Genomic DNA, 17,783 nt, shown 5'->3' on the forward strand with positions numbered 1-17,783 from the left:
GATGACAAAACGCCATAGAAGCTGAGAAATGATCAATGATGGCCCAGAGCAACTTGATGGGAAAGAGAGGCCTGCGGCCAGTGTCTCAGAGATCTGAGCTGAGATGAATATTAAGCCTGGAAAAGGAGGGAAGGTTCAAGTTGTAGAAGAGCCGCTCACCAGAGTTGCGTGCTGACACCCTCACAGTGTGCACATTAGTATTGAGAGCATTGGATATTTATTTGTCCATTCTTGGGATACTTTGCTGGGAAGAGCGTGTTCCAGCTTCATCCTGGGGAGCATGAAAGATGTAAAGTCTCTTGGTCACCTTCCTCCATATCAAAGTCATGAACACTGGACCAACGCGTCACAATGCCATCTTTTCAATTCTCTGGTGTGTGCCTTCCTCTTCTACTTTTGAGGAATTTAGAGATTCTATCGGGTCCACTTGGATCATCCAGGATAATCTCGTTAATTTTAGGTCAGCTGATTGACAACTATATTCCATCCCAATCCTTAATTCTCCTTCCTTGTGTAACCTAACATATTCACGTGTTCTGGAGAATAGAACATGCACATCTTTGAAAAACCATTTTTTTTTCCTGTTCATCACAGTTGCATACATATAAGAGTTTCTTCATTAATGAGATAAGTTTCAGTGTTTTATGCAAATTTTCAAAAAATTTTACTGATTTTCCTCATAAAAAATTGTAAACTAAATCAACTCACAATTTCTAATAAGAATATTTTAGAGAAAGGACTTTAGTGTCTTCAATCTGAATCAAGTAGAAAATTAATTTTCAACTAACTTGCCTACATCTGGGAAAAATTGCTGCAGTGAGACAAAAACTTAACAAAACACCAGAAAAAACTAAAACCAAAAGTGAAAACCTAAAAAAAGGCCCAGGCTCGAAGCCTAGGGAGCTGGAGCACAGCGCGTCGGCTGCAGCTCATGTCAGAGATGTAGATGAACAAGATTCATTGATGGTAAAGGTGACAAAGACGCTCCAGCCACCCGCACCAGTCTCGGGGTGAACGCCCTCGGAAGGAACCACAGCTCCATTGAACAGATCAGAGGTCATTTGAACGCTGAAGTTCCTGAGAAAAATAAATCCAAAGAGCGGGAGAGAGTCCACTTGAGTCCAGCAAGGACATCACCCAGGAGCACAAGGGAAGGAGGGGCACCTGCCAGAGACTGGCACAGCCGCAAGGGGCTGCATCCCGCGAAGAGACTGAGCACCTGGCCCGGGGCCGTCACCCTACGTCCGGAGAGGGCGCCAGGCCCAACCACACCTGGAGCTGGGATGCTGAGCACCGCAAGAGCCAGCAGACCTACAAGAATCCCCCAAAGAGCCTGAGATGAAGGTGAAGGGGGAGCGGAAGGAAGGCGATGAGCTGCTTCTGGAGGCCCCACAGAGCTGCTGGTTTTTGGAGCTGCCTCCTGCAAACTCCTCATGCAGCGTGCACCCCGGGCCTCGATGCCCATGACCGTGGGCACGGCTGGCATTCACCCCATGAGCAGCATTGCCAGCATGGGCAGGACTCACATGGTGACTCCCTTCATGGACATCAGTTCCAGCTGGGTGGAGAACACTTCCGGTACCCCTCTTTCCACTGGGACCCCATACGGAACCGTCTGAGAGACCCTTAGCAGAACCTGATATTCACTGGAGAGACCCGCTGGGCGGGGCCTGTCTGCTAAGGAGTGACCCCTGCACAGTCTCTCTCCGCTCCTTGGCTGCACTAAGCTGAGCGCTCCTTCAGGGACAGGGAGCCGCATGATTAGAACCACCACCGCCATACAGGAGCGAGGGGGGCACCTGGAGGAGCCGGAGCGTTTACACATGCATCGGGGCTCCACTCTATCCAGCCCGCCTCCCTGGACGGACACATGCCCCACTCTGGCCTCCTCACTCCGGGGCTCTGCAGCATGTGTTACCAGCAGATCAGTCATGCCACAGGGCACCATAACTGACTCCTCACCAAGACACCCCTGGCCCTGTGGCAGTGGCAGCTCTGACCACACCTCAGAGCTGAGCTTATCTGTTATTTTCATGCTGAGAGGCTGCCTGGTCTCTCCAGAAGGACTCCTCTGTGGACAGAGATAGGAGAGAAGCCACCTCCTTCCACACTAAAGGATAGCGAGGCATTCGGGAAGGGGGCAGTGGGAGCTGGAGGGGAAGGAGAGCCCCGTGAAATACAGTGCCAGACTTCGGAGAGAGAACTCCTGCACCATTAACAGACTAGTGAGGAAGTGCCCACCTCTTCCCCTTGTAAAAAAAAAAAAATGTGTAGATCAGTGCAGATTTTGAAATATTTTGTGCATTATATGTCGAGATTTTTCAGATCTTTTTTTTAAGACATAAAATTAGAAAATACGGTAGAAACATTAACGAAGGAGATTTCTAAAAAGGGTGATAAAGAACTGTTTCTGAAAAGCTCTCACTATATGAGACGAGATAAATATTAAATGGAGGTTTATATATGAATTTTAGAAGTTGGATTCTGTGAGGAGAGGAGACAGCAGAGGCAGACTGGAATGTGGAAAGGACATTGGGATGTTTGAAAGGCTATAAATAAAGGATGTTTTGACAAATAGGGTATTTTGTTTAAGGGGTTTACATTTTACTATTGTGTGGCGAATCCAGCAGGAAAACTGGTTTACTGCAGGAGCGAAAGACAGGGCAAAAATGAGACTGTATGTCGTTTGCCTCCTTATTTAATTGAGTCATATCTAGTTTTAGCAAATTTTAAAATAAACAGTAGGCTGCACTTACTCCAAGTACACATAGGAGAACAAAGGAAAAGAAAAGGGCAGGGTAGTGTAACATAATCCTCTGAGTCTTGATCATGGAACCCAGTCCAGCTAAATCTGAGCAGTATTAGTAACAGGCTCTATTAAATTAGAGGCAGTTAATGGGGGTTAGGTAGAAAGATGAGCAAATTAGGGCAGGATTTCTCAGCAAGCTATAGTCTCTGGAAGCAAAAGAACATCTATAATGTAGTCCAGGAAGAGAACCCAAATCTAGGAGAGGAGTCATTTTGAAGTCTTATGATCCCCAAATCTAAGATGTTAAGAATAATGAAACAGTAGAGGAAAGATAGCTTGCTACGATGGCTGTAACAGGTGAGGAAGTGGAAGTGAGGTGTTCTGACGTTGACTCAGTTAATCCTGGGTGATTCTGGCAATATCAGGAGGCCCGTTGAAGCAAATGGTTGTATCAAAATTTAGACAGTTAAAAACCTCTATGTATATCCTCTTCAATGTTTCATTGAAAAATATACCTTGTCTAAATAGCATTTACTAAATATCAAAGCTATGAACTTGGTGGTGGCTTGAAATCATTAACTTGTTGTTGGTTACAATTTATTTTCAGTATCTGAGTTTAGCTATTATTCAGATTTAGGGATTTGTCTATTGTGTCAACATATATCTTAAGCCTTTCGTAGATCCAACTTTCAGGTAGATAGTGTGTTACAAGGGATTGAAATGTGAATATGGTGAAAACATTAACCATCATTGTTTTCTGCATGATCTGAACTTCGAAAGTTCAAAGCCAGGGGTAGAAATCTAACAAAAAAACAAACTACAGACAAATAATCTTATGCATATAGATGCACAAATCTTTAATAAATATTAGTTGGCCAAATTTAGCAGCACATCAAAGAAATAAGTCAAGTGGGTTTCATCCTCTGTGTGCAAGGATGTTTTAACATATACAAATCAGTAAATGTGATTCACCACATAAACAGAAGCAAAAACCAAGATCAAGTGATATCTTGATAGATGAATACTATCTTGATAGTATTCAATAGACTCCAACACCCTTTCATAATAATAACCCTTAACAAACTAAGTATAGAAGGAACACACCTCGAAATTATACAAGCTGTATATAACAAAGCCACAGCTAAATTCACAGTGAATGGGGTGAAGTTGAACGCATTCCCCCTAAAGATTGGAACAAAACAATGTTTCCACTGTCATCACATCTATTCAATATTACTAGTACTGGACGTTTTAGCCAGAGCAACCAGGAAAAATAAACAAAGGCCATCCACTGGAAATAGAAGACCAAACTATTTCTGCTTGCTGATATTGTATCTATTGGTAGAAACCCCCAAGGACTCCATCACAAGACTTAGAATTGATAAATAAATTTAGCAAACTCTCAGGTTACAAAATCAATGTACACAAATAGAGAGAATTTCTATATAGTCATAATAGTCAAGCTGAGAGAAATATCAAGATTTCAATAACATTTGCAACAGCTATGAAGAAAATAAAATACCTAGGAATATACTTAACTGAGCAGGTGAAAGATTGCTATCTGGAGTACCACAAAACACTGGAGAAAGAAATTAGAAATGGCACACCTCCGTGCTTATGGTTTTGTAGAATCAGCATTGTTAAATGTCCAGACAACACACAGTCAGATTCAGCACCATCCTCACTGAACAACCAATATTCCATTTCACAGATCTGAAAACAAAAAAAGAGCCTGAATAGTCAAAGCAAACTTAAAAAAAAGAAAAGAAAAAGGAACAAATCAGGAGGCATCACATTACCTGGCTTCAAATTATACTACAAGTGTATACTAATCAGATCGGAATAGTACTCATATAAAAGGCATAGACCAATGGGACAAGATAAAGAACTCAGAAATAAAACCATACGCCTATAACTGCTTGATCTTTGACACAGTAGACAACAACATACGCTGGGGAAAGACAGCTATTCAATAAATGGTACTGGAAAAACTGAGTAATATGAAACATTGAGAAGAATGGAACATGAATCCTGTTCCTTGTTATATACAAAAATTAATTCACCATGGATTAAAAATTTAAATGTGAGGCATGAAGCAGTAAAAATTCTGGAAGAATAAATAGGAAAATCTCTTCTAGACCTTGGCCTAGAATCAGAGGTATCCAACCTTTTCACTTCTCTGCCACAAGAATAAGAGTTGCCTTTGGCCACACATTAAACACACAAACACCAGCAACAACTGATGAGCAAAAAAAAGTCCATGCATACTTTTTGTAATATCCAACACCCCAGGTAAGCATAATAGGCCTCAAAATGGGCTGCAAGTTGGACAACCCTGAAAGAATTTCAGGACAACCCTGAAAGAATTATGACTATTTCTCCCAAAACAAAACAACAAAAATGAATAAATGGGACTTAACTAAATTAAGAAGGATACTGGGCACAGTGACTCACGCCTGTAATCCTAGCACTCTTCGAGGCCAAGGCAGGTGGATTGCTTGAAATCAGGAGTTCAAGACCAGTTTCAGCAAGAGTGAGTCTCCATCCCTACTAAAAATAGAAAAAAGTTAACTGGGCATCATTGTGGGTGCCTGTAGTTCTAGCTACTCCAGAAGTAGAGGCAGGAGGATCACTTGAGGCCAAGAGTTTGAGGTTGCTGTGAGCTATGAATGACACCATGGCACTTTACCTAGGGTGACAGAGTGAGACTCTGACTTAAAAAGGAAAACAAAAAAATTGTGCATTGCAAAGGAAATAATCAATCTACTTAATGGGAGATAATATTTTCAAACTATGCATCTGTTAAACACACACAAATCAGAAAAAAACATTAAAATGAGTTCAAAAGATATGAACAGAAATTTTTCAAAAGAGAGACAAAGGGCCAAACACATGAAAAATTATTTAATATCACTAGTCATTAGGGAAATGCAAATTAAAACCATAGCGAGATTCTACCTGATCTCCATCAGAATGACTGTTATAAAATGTTGGAAGGCTGTAGACACTGGCGTGAATGCAGAGAGAAAGGAGCACTTACAGACTGCTGGTGGGACTGCACACAGCCTCTTGGGAAAAGAACACGGAGAGTCCTCAGAGAAAAGATGTAGACTTACCATCTGATTCCTAAAATCACTTCTGGGTATCTATCCTAAACTAAGAAAAAGAAGTCAAGATGTCAAAAAGACACCAGAACTCAAATGCTTATTGTAACACAATTCACAAATGCAAAGATACGAAATCAACTTCATTGTCCAACAATTCATGAGCGGATAAAGAAAATGTGGCATGTATTAATACATACTATGGAATACTATTCGGCTATAAACAAAATGAAATAATGTTTTTATGCAGCAACTTAGATGGAACTAGAGACCATTATCCTAAGCAAAATGTTTCAGGAATGCAAAGCCAACACCACGTGACATGTATTCATTAATACTTGAGAGCTGAATGATGGGCAGACGTGGACACAAAAGATGTAAAGAGCTTTGGAAATCAAGAATGGGAAGGGTGTGGGGAGGTAAGATCTATGGGTATAGCAAACACTATATACTATATAATATGGTGAGAGGTACTTTATAAACCCTGTTAAGTATTATAAAGGGTATCCATCCACATAACACAAACATTTGTACCCCCTTATAGGAGGATGGACAATTAAGTTTGCAAACTCGTCCTAGAGAAAGTGCTACATACTTCATTTCTGAACATCACCGCAATCACCAGATGGCCAGGGAGAGTACTTTGAAGGTGACCATAGTGATATTCGGCAATAAACTATGTAGCATTTTTTCTAGGATGAGTTTGCAAACTTAATTGGCTGACATATTTTGAAATTAAAAAATTAAAACCTTTGTATCTTTTTTCATAGTAGAGTCATAAAAATATTGCCAGTCTCATAGATGTTGGAAAGCATGAAATTATTCCTTGCGTGTGGAAATGCTTCAACTCTCGTGATACTCTATCCTGATATAAGAAGTTGTTTGTATTTGTTATTTTATTGGATTTGCTCCTATTAGCTAAGAAGACCCAGAAGATTTATCAGAGACAAATTTCTTTTTTTCAATTGTGTGGGGAACTTGAGCAGAGGTACAGGCTACTCTGAGAAACACAGAAACCTACTTTTCTAGAACAGCTACTGTTAATAAAAACAGTTGACTCCATGGAAAGATGGCAGGTGTCTGAGAACGTTGTCTCATTCAGAATCACCCACAGTATATTTCCTTTCCAGCAAAACATTATGCTAGAAGTGGTGCCAATTCAAGGGGAAAATGTGCACTATCTCTCTTGAAATTTGGTGTTTACAATATGTCACGCAGCACATCAGCTCCTCACAACAAACTGAGTATGGATTCAGTAGTTTACATAACAGAATCTAGGAAGTAGGCAATTACATTTGAAAACTCGTGTATTTGCGTGGGGAGTGAGTGGAGGCTAGGAGGAGAACGGAAGCAGAAAAATGACGACCAGAGCCAATGTAAACATGTTAATGCTCATATTTTTTTTTTTTTTTTTTTTGCAGGAGTCACAGATGAAAGCGATGAAAGAGACTGTACAACTCTGCTTGACGTCCGTGTTCCGTGATCAGCCTCCCTCTTTGAGTCGAATCACATCAAATCCAACTCAGATGTTGCTTCCCCCCAGGACGGTTGCCTCTAAGCTTCCAGTTGCAAGGGCTAAAAGCAAGGTACATTTTATTCATGCTTTGAGAAGTAAAATTGATTAATGTACTCTCTTTAAAAAGCTCATCCTATACAATCACCAGAGAGCATCCAAGTGGGATGTATGATTCATTGACAGATTAGTAAGAAATTGGGAGATAGTCACCCACTTTGCAAAGTCTCCATAGTCACTTAGACAATGTTGATGACAGTTTTTCTTTAATGGAGAACGTAGTAGCTATTGCTAAAGCAAGATCATCTAAGTGTTAAAAACAAAATAAAATAATTTGGAAAGAAAAGAAAACCTCTTATATTACATTTCCATAAACACGAAAGGTCTGATATGAAAAAAAACTTTCTCCTGGAGGGTAACTCCTTACTTCTCAACACTGGCCACATATTGGACTCTTAGGGTACTTTTTAAAAAGTACACTTAGATAAGGTTTAAAAAAAAAAACAAAAACTGACAAGCAGGAGCCTATTAAATCACATTTCTCAGGTGGACTCTAGGCATCAGTAATTTCTAAAAATCCTAGAGGTTTTAATGTGCCTCCAAGTTTGAGAATAACTGATTTCAGTAAATCTTTTTGCGAATTCCTCCACCCACTCTACTTTAGAAAGAGCAAAGGACATTTCAATAGTGTGTTTATTTCAGTCACAAAAAATTTCATGTGTGGGTTTTCTATTTAAATAAATCTCTCTTTTTTTTTTGGCTGGGGCTGGGTTTGAACCCTCCACCTCTGCTATATGGGGCCTGCGCCCTACTCCTGTGAGCCACAGGCGCTGCCCTATTTAAATAAATCTCAACTGCCTGGAGCAGTTATTGGAGAAGGTGGTTTCCTCGCCAATGAAATGAGTGTTGTGGATACCAGTCTGACTTCTAGATGCAAATCTCTAGTGGTGAGCCCAGAAAAAGACTGGGGACCAATAAGGAAATATGTAACAATGTGTTACATTGTTACGTCTGGAACCACCTTTCTACTTATTCCTGAATATGTGGACTTAAGGATAAATTAGGGAGATGCTTTTATCACCATGGAGAGTCAAAAATAAGTAGAACCAAACAAATCTAATGCATTGTTTTAATCCCTAACCAGTCTATGTATTGATGACACAGGTGCAGTTTGTATAATGTCATTATGAAATCTTATTGTATTTATCAATTATTTTAAAGGATGCATTTTCATCGCATCATCTTGCTGTCAGGTTTATCATGGACCGAAGATCCTCTAAAAATTTAGAAACCTGTATTTTTCTCCTTACTTTTTTTTACTGCCCCTTTTTTGAGGAAAACTCTAGACTCAAAGTGTTTATTTAAATAAACTCAGGCAAGAAAAGTACCTGAGAGTGTAATTTTAGGTTCATCACAAAAAATATGCTGGATCCTGGGTAAATTCCTTGAAACTGGTCATTGGTTATGCACACCCCAATAATCTCAAGCACCTCCCATGAAGCCTCACTCTGATTTCATTTAGTGTGTGGGTCTCTTCTTTAGTGTGGGAAGAATTCAAATTCAAGCTCATTAAGCCTGAAGACTTTGGGCAAAGGCACTTTGTCATTCTATAAGCATGTTGCGTTTGTCTCCTGCTCAGACTATCTTTGCTTAAAACAATTATTAAAATCGGGCTCTGTATGACTCTGAATATGTGGGTGACATAACTGATTGTTGTTTTAACTGGCTTTCTATGAATAAATGTATGTCCTGTCATTGGAACAAAGAATAAATATTTATTGTTTCTCTTGGCTTATCACAGAAAACCATAGAAAAGCATTTATAGGAGCCTGGTTTGGTGATAGCTCATTTTTCAAAAAAACAATAACAGGAAAATTCAACTGTTTGAGATAAAGTTCAATAAGCCTAAGTTAATGTACTATAGAGCATTCTATTTTACAGATTAGCATTAAAAGGTTGTATGATATTTATGTTTTGCCCATATTCCTTATCTTTTTAATAGTGATGGAAATTGTTTTATATGTATCCTGGGGCTTAGTTTCTTTGCAGGTACCTCGTAAATAATATTTTTAAAATCCTGAATAAAATAAGATGATGTGGGATATGAATAACAGAAACAAGCAGGTTAGTCATGAAATAATTTTACTGAAAGGTACTTGCAAACAGAGGCACTTAATTGGTAGATCTGAAAAGTTGGCTAAGTTTAGCCACAGGAGTCTGACGTGTCTGACTGAGAGTCATGAGATAATCAAATCTCTTAGCCTCTCTGTTCCTCATTTCCCTCTGTGCCAATTTCAGAGTGTTATTACTAGGTGAATATTCAAAATAACAATTACTAGTTTCCAGAATGTCTAGTCAATCTTATTTACATTTCATGTTCTTTTATAATTACCAACCCTTCCGTAGAGAGATATTAGAAAGATTTTTCCTGAAATCTGTAAAATATAGCCAAGACATTTGTGGCTCACATATGGAAAAACTTGAAAATTTCTTTATTTTTCTTCCAAGAGAGGGGGGAATGTATCCAAACTTTATATTTCTCTGCCTACAGGCATCTATATATGTCTCTAAATCTACACACATATGTATACACAAATATGACATACATAGATATCTTCACTGTGGATTTTACTGAGAGCTGCGGTTTCATTAGAGGAGGTCTTCAACATTACAAAAGCTCACTGAAGAAAATTTTAGCAAATAATGTATATATTGTTATACCCACCTTTTTACTTATTTGTTTTTACGATGAAGCATGCCTATTATAAAGCCTATTGGTCGTGTGGCTGGAGCCTTTCTGCTAAGGGCCCTCAATGAAGTTAATCAGCTATTTTTCTGTACTCGCATCATCCATGCATATGATGTGTGTTTCTTTCTGATTTGGGTGATTTGGGTGATTTTTTTTCTTACTCCGCAGTTAGAATTTATCTTTCTACTCTCAGAGCTCTGAGAGTTGTGCGTTTACTACTTTTGGTGATGTCTTGAGTACCGTTTCATCTAAGTCTGCTCTGTCCTTTCCGGGGATGACTGTGCTTTGTTCTTCAATCTGCTCGACGTCATTCAGTGACCAGAATAAAGTTTCTAGGGAATTTATTACAATGACATTCCCTGTGTTCACCTCTTCTTATTAGGCATTTTTCTTGTTTAGAAGTTAGAAAATGATATATCATGCATGCTTATTAGATGCTCTGTATTCTCCTAAATTCTTTTCATCTATATAACAGGACTCTTAGTTGCTGGAAATGAAATGTGAAATGACACAGCTGTGACCTTTTGGAGATTGCAACCTAATTCTCTGTAAAGAAAAAAGAAGAACATTGCAAGGGAAGGGGTATTCTAAGTAGTAGATCAGGCCATATTTGCTTGTTTCCTTGATTAGTTGCTTGTTTGTTAGTATTTAAGATTTCATGGTCCAAATAACTGTGGTAAATAAAGACTGTGTAAATAAATAACTGTGTAAATAAATAACTGTGTAAATAAAGACTAAGAAGATACTCGGATCTAAATGCACGTGAGATGCATATGTATTTTTTATCATAGGATTATAAATTTTTATGATGAAATTAATGTTCTTACAAATATGTAAGGAGTGTAAATTGAAACTAGGAGATCTGATCTGCATTCTACATAAATGATCTCAAATAAAGTAGAAAGGAGCAGACCAGGTGGCAAGCTAGACTACGGATCTGTGCAGGAGATAACGCTGACCAGTGCTCTGGGGCAGAAAGTGAAGTGAGATTCCAAGGGTTATTGAGGCATAAAACTGGCCTGAGCTAGTGACTAAATGGGAATCCCGAATGGAGGAAAGAAGAACAAATACCTGCTGCTTGAATTCATTCGCTGAAACACCAAAGGCGGGAGGAAGTTTCAAAGGGAAACCAACATTGGTTTATTTTCTACATACTATGTTTCTGGTGTTTGTCATGAAACTAAACGTATTTATTTATCCAGTAGGTAATTCGACATTTGAATCTGGAACTGAGGTATGATTGCTGAATCAAGGTTTAACGTGATTGTCACTGGATAGTATTAAAAGATTGCATAGGGTGAACAGGATGAGGGCCACAAAGACTCCAGACAGGAGAATTAACTTGGGTCCGGTTTTATGAGTAATCTAATAGATAGAATGTTTGTGGGGCTTCTCTTCCTCTTATTTTTGGCTGAGATGTTCTCCATTATATATTTGAACTAAGATCCATGACTTTTCCTTGCCTCTTTTATGTGTGCAAAGGATGAAATGTGCATATGATTGTGTATCATGAGAATGGTGAATACTTCCTGTGGTCTATCAGAGCTGGCTCATGCCTCCTTGCAAAAGTTGACTGTTAAGTTTTCAGAGTTTGTAGTAGTCAGCTGTTAAACATAAGCATTAATGAACATTAATTACATAATAGTTTGGTAAATACAAATGTGCTAGAGAGTGTTCTTATCTATGCTCTTGGGAATATTGTGTCTTTTGGATCTGCATAATGCTAAATAATGATATGCTATTGCTTATATCTTTACAATACATGTTCAATGACACCCTCATGTTGGTGGATTGAAATTAGTAGTATTCATACCATAGATATGGACCAAATGTAAAACAGGGTCAACCCTAGGCCTCAGGGCTAATGAGTAGATTGCTCCTGGGTGTGTGCATGCATGAAACATTTAAGACAGGCCCACTGAGTACCATGGATATTATACTACATAAAATGTGTGATCAGCGTATTGTTTTTTCTTTGCTACTGGTTGTGTATGTGGTAAAGCTAGATGTATAGTAGTGCTCAGAAAAGGAAACCCAAGGGCAGTGCCTGTGACTCAAAGGATCAGACTGCTGCCCCATATACTGGAGGTGGTGGGTTCAAACCCCACCCTAGCCAAAAACTGCAAAAATAAAGAATAGGCAACACGATTAACAAGCGAAAAGGCTCATTTAATGATACTCTGAAAAATTAATTTTTGTGTATCCACTGTAATGTTTGATGTAATTATATTCAATTTATTATAAAACATTAGATGCGACTTAATATGATTTTCAAAATATATAAATGTAGGGGGAAGAGCAGAAAACGTATGACCAAGAGGTCTACCATTTTTAAATGAAAAAATAGGAATTGGTACAAAGTAATCTTTGGTGTTAACAATTGTGTAATATGGCATTGAAGAGCTAGGATTCATTGAATTCTGATATCATGATCAAACTACTTAGCTTGTCTAAGACTCATCTTCCATATCTGTAAAATGGAGATAATAACAGCATCAACCACTTGTGGAGATCAAATAAGGAAATTTATGATATCAGAATATAGAGTAGTTCCTGACACTGAGAAAATAGTTAATAATATATGAAATAAATGTTCTAATAACTTGAAGCCAGGATGACGTATGAGAAAATTTAAAAAGGGTACGAGTTTAATTTTAAATAATTTGCTTTGTATTGTTGTTCAAGTTGGAGGATACAATACATCTATTTAAATGAGTACCACATCATTTTTTTAGCATAAAAGTATACCAGAATCCTTAAAAATACATGCAATGTCAGGGATCATAATAGTAAATGTCAAAAAAAGGAGAGAATTTAAAAACAGCAGGAATGAGAAGCCATTTAGATAAGGAATGCAGATAAACAATGAAGCAGTTGGGTTGTGAAAACCCATAGGTCATCCACAGTCCAGGCTGTGACCGTTTTTTTTGTCTTTTTCTTTCCGTGAAATTCACTGCCTCGCCTGTAGCTGCAGTTTGCATTGTTAAAGGTCACAACTGCGGTATCTACTTAATTGTACAAGGATGATTTGTTAATTTTTGTTTAAGTTTGTAAGAAATGCCAAAATCATTTCAGGGCCACTGTGGCCCTCTTCAGGAGCTTAAAGATGTCCATGCAGAAATCTTACTGGGCTTGGTGCCTGGAGGTACCGATAAAGCCAGGTGGATTTTTATTTTTCTCTTCTCTGCCAAAAGTCTATTGCAAAACAGTTTTCAAGAACTCTCAAAACAGTGCACCTGGAATAATAATAGACCAAGAATCTCAACCTAGGCAGCATTTTAAAATCATCGGGTGCTTCAAAAATGCTCACTCTGCGTATCAGTCCTCCAGATTCTCATATGAACTAGCAGGCATGCTCTTTAGTTTGGGGGATGACTCAAAGCTCCCCGATTTTTCTAACTGACAGCCAAGGTTGAGAATATGTAAGAACCTGACTCTAATAATGAGCAAAGACTCTTAGAAGTAAACTTGCCCTTTCTCCCCACTTTTCTGCATTTAGAAGAATTGCTCAACTAACCCAGAGGTGATCAGTTTCTACAGCTTTGTTTTTCTCCCCGTTATCTCTCCTTAGGTAACCATTCTTTTTTTTAATTTCTGACATCTACCATCTATTGGCTTGCTTTCCATATCACAATTATATTTTATATCATCTCTGCCCAGGATTATAGTGAGGATAAAAATGAGGATGTGAGTTCAAAACATTTTTGTAAAATATTATCAATAAGAAATTTTGTTTTGATTTCCTTTTGAGCTATGAAGTATTAATATATTCTTTAATTACTGCTGACATATATGACATTTTTGTCTAATGTAAACTTTATGGTAAAATATACCTTATTTTGCATGTTATGATATTATATATTTAATGAGTACATAGATATTTGTAAATTTATAAAGTATGAAATATATATTTAAGCTGCTAAATATCAACATTGAACTTAAAAGGACTCTGTGAGGTTTTATTTTTAGTGTTAGTGTACAGACTTGTACATAGGAATAGTTTAAAACTAAATTCTTACAGTGTTCATCTGTACATCATCCGCGATACATATATATGATGAGAAAGTTAATTTTGAAACTTTATTCCCTACATATATCTATAAATGTCTTTCAAAGACATCTTTTAGCAATCTTGGGACATTATTTTAATCCTTCTAAAATTAAAATACATCAGAATAAAACACTCTTGGTAGAAATGTTGTTTTATGTAAGTCTCGAAAGTTGTACTTATATACATTTTGAGAAAAATTCACCACTAAATATCTTCTATGTTACAAAAAATGTCCCCTAAATTCTATTTTATTTCCCTATATTTTTACATTTTGAGACACAGAGGAGAATGGTGGTTATCTTTAGAATTTTCTGGACACGCATCACATAGCCATGGCTTTCCTGGTTCTTCTAACAAACATTTAGTTATCTTAAAGGTATTTTAGTGTTTATTTCCCACTTGTATGCATAGTTCAGAAAGACCCCAATATCCTCTCTATTCCTTTTTTTTTTTTTTTTTTGCAGTTTTTGGCCAAGGCTGGGTTTGAACCCACCGCCTTTAGCACATGGGGCCGGCGCCTTACTCCTTTGAGCCACAGGCACCACCCACAACATCCCCTCTAGTGATTATCAAAACAAGGGGCATTTTGTCTTTGGTAGCAGAAATTCTTGTTCAACTTTTCAAATGTTTCGTTAGGCAAAGCACGTATTCTTAATCTTAATAACTCTGTCTCCAGCAGGTCTGATGCCTTATACATTTGCAAAAGGAAAGAAAATCTATAAGACATTTATTCAACTTGTTATGTTCATTAAAAGTTATCAGTATTTCTTTCCACCCCAACATTTATTGATTGTTTTATTTAATTTTTATATTGAAGCCAGTAGGCATCACTCTAAGATTGTAAACAAGGAAAAATGGACCCAATTTGAGATTTAAGACAACACAAAAGGAAGAATTAAGAGGACAGAGGCTAGAAGTGAAAAAATTTGACTGGAAAGGGGAAAATTCTTGGTGCAAGACAGTGAGTGGCAATGAAGAACAGGACAAGGGCATGGTCTTGAGAAATTCAAAAGGCATACAATTTGGAGGAATTTGTGAAGAACTGGAGATATGAAAGCTAGGCGATTATATTAGGGAAACTGGTTGTGAAGACCAGACTGAATAAATGCAATGGAGGTGTTTGTTTGCAGGATGAAGAGATTTAAGTACTGTTTTAAAATAGAGAAGTGGAGGCATGAAAAGTATATTGAATACCTAAAATAGAGATATATAAGGAGGCAAAATTCCAGAAAAAGCAGTCAGAAGTATGAAAATGATTATAAGGTGAGAAGTTGGACATGGGAAGAGTAAGGACATAGCAACTTTGAGATGGGAGATAAATTGACAAAGATGAATGAAGAAGGTGTAGGTAAATTTTGATGTAGGTGAAAGGGGATTGTAAGGTGTGATGTCTCACGACCATTGGCTCATCAGTCAAAATCAGGTTCTTACTGTGTCTAGAGCAGACACCATGCAGGCAATACAAATGCATCTTAAAACCTCAGGTACCCTCTTTTCTCATTCACAGTAACTCCCAATTTCTAAACCTCCTGTTTCATTGCTGCCTGTGTACTGTTTTGCTCCTCAATCCTAAAGGCAGAATATGAGAAAATAGAGATAAAGTTAGGCAGCATGACCTCCAATGAAGGGATGTGTTACTTCAAATGAAAGTTACCCAAAGCAAATGAAAAATTATACCCAAACTTAATACTGATTAAACTTAAAAAATAAATTCAAAAGAAAATTAGTAAATTTTTGTATGTTCACAAATTTACAATTATAATCAAATGCACAATAGAAATGAACTTACCCGGAATTCACTCGTGTCTTATATACTGAAAGTCTTTTCTTATTAGATGAGGTTAGATTCTAACATGTTTGCCTAAATAGCATCATGGTGTACATAAAGAGAAGCTAATATATATATATATATATATATATATTTTGGTTGTTTCGTAGGCTGATTTTTAATGGTGTCTCTAAAGCATTAGGAAGCTCCATTAGGTGGACCCCTGACTATGCTGGGTTTTCTCTTTAACACTACTGTCCTGGTGGGTTGTGTTAGTATTTGTGGCTAAATGTCTAACACCAAGCACCAGGAATCATGGTAAGAGCACAAATCTGGAATTTAGGGTATCGATTGCAAATTCTGATTTCTGACAACTACTCAATGCACGTGTAAATGAAGCTTTGAGAAATTGTGCTGGAGATTTTGATTGCTCCTTTGTGAAACAGAGATAACAGTACAAAACAATGAGCCGAATAAACCAAAATGTGTACGTGCTAGACTTATGGCATGATATCAGATAAGTACTATCTCCAGGGTTTAAGAGAACAAACCTTAAAGGAAAACTGTCTAATTTTGAATCTATACCACTAATTAGCTGTGCAAAAAGGGGCAACTTTTTGAACCAATTCCTCACAGTAATGAAGGGTTCATAATGCTATTTTTCTTAAAGTGTTATTATGAGGATAAACTGAATGTTATTAGTTTCAGATGTATTGGCCAAATAGTGTATTTTTGTGTGACTATCTCTGGGAAAGGTCATTGAAAAACTCCAAATAGTGCTTGACAGAAGGAAAATAATCTGAGTGTTCACCAAAAGGGTTTATACAAAAATACTTTCTAAAATAACAGGAAACTTAAGATTTTTCATGTTTGCTAAAAAGGAAACATATTATTTATGCTAGAGGTGATGAAAGTCCAGATAGTTATTTTTCACATTGATCCATCCTCAGTGCACTGTGAGTTGAATGTAAATTGAAAGAAAATTAGTAGTAGTAACCTTGCTTTTTTTTTTTGCAGTTTTTGGCCAGGGCCGGGTTTGAACCTGCCACCTGCCATATGGGGCCAGCGCACTACTCCTTTGAGCCACAGGCACTGCCCGTAGTAACCTTGCTTTTCATCCAACTGGTGAACACACTGAGATTCAGAATTTTATGACGTCATAGGAAATGTGTTTGATTCCCCTACAGGGCTTGTGTTCGGCTTTCCTGTGACGTCCGTGGTTAGCTTTGATCTCTATGACAGCAAGAATATTCTTTGAGTGTTCGTAGCTACCAAACCTAAGAAGTTATTTAAATCACTTACATTCTAGAATATAAACTTTTCTCCTTTCCAGAAAATTGTACAGGTTATTTTGGGAAGAACAAAGATAGACGCATATAAGTTTAAATTCACGGCTGTTTCTGTCTGTGGTGGGATGAAAAGAGAAAAATAGATGATTATGAAATATATGAATAGGTAATTTAATGCAAGACATTCACCTTTTATTGATGAGATATACAGCAGGTTGTCAACAATTGCTTATTCATAATATAGGTGATTGTAGTTTATTTACAGTTGCTCAGATGTGAATTTAGAAAGATTTTCTTTTTCTCAGTATCTTGTAGGAGTAATTGGTAATTTGCTTATGTTTTATATAACTCTAGCATATGGCTTATCTGATTGGTTATAAAGTCTAAACTGTCTGAACTTTGCAGAGACGGGCGTGACTTAGTTCCATATGTCAAATGCCTCACAGAGAGCCTGAAACATCACAGGGATGTGAGAGGAAAATGCCACAAACATACCAAGGAATATATTAAAAACACGTAAATTTAATTATAAACTCCTTAACCAAAGTATAGTTGGTTGG

At 37.5% G+C, this 17,783-nt stretch overlaps 1 protein-coding gene across 1 annotated transcript in view; it reads left to right on the forward strand.

The window, feature by feature from the left end:
* The window catches only part of LUZP2 (leucine zipper protein 2), a 453,962-nt gene that overhangs the window by 385,864 nt on the left and 50,315 nt on the right, over nt 1-17,783 (forward strand). The window contains exon 7 of the mRNA XM_012801823.2: nt 7,275-7,439. Within this exon, the coding sequence (XP_012657277.1) occupies nt 7,275-7,439 (165 nt within the window). The remainder of the gene's footprint in view (nt 1-7,274; nt 7,440-17,783) is intronic.

Source organism: Otolemur garnettii, unplaced genomic scaffold, assembly GCF_000181295.1.
Source record: "Otolemur garnettii isolate 467f Iridium unplaced genomic scaffold, OtoGar3 scaffold00001, whole genome shotgun sequence".
Taxonomy (NCBI): domain Eukaryota; kingdom Metazoa; phylum Chordata; class Mammalia; order Primates; family Galagidae; genus Otolemur; species Otolemur garnettii.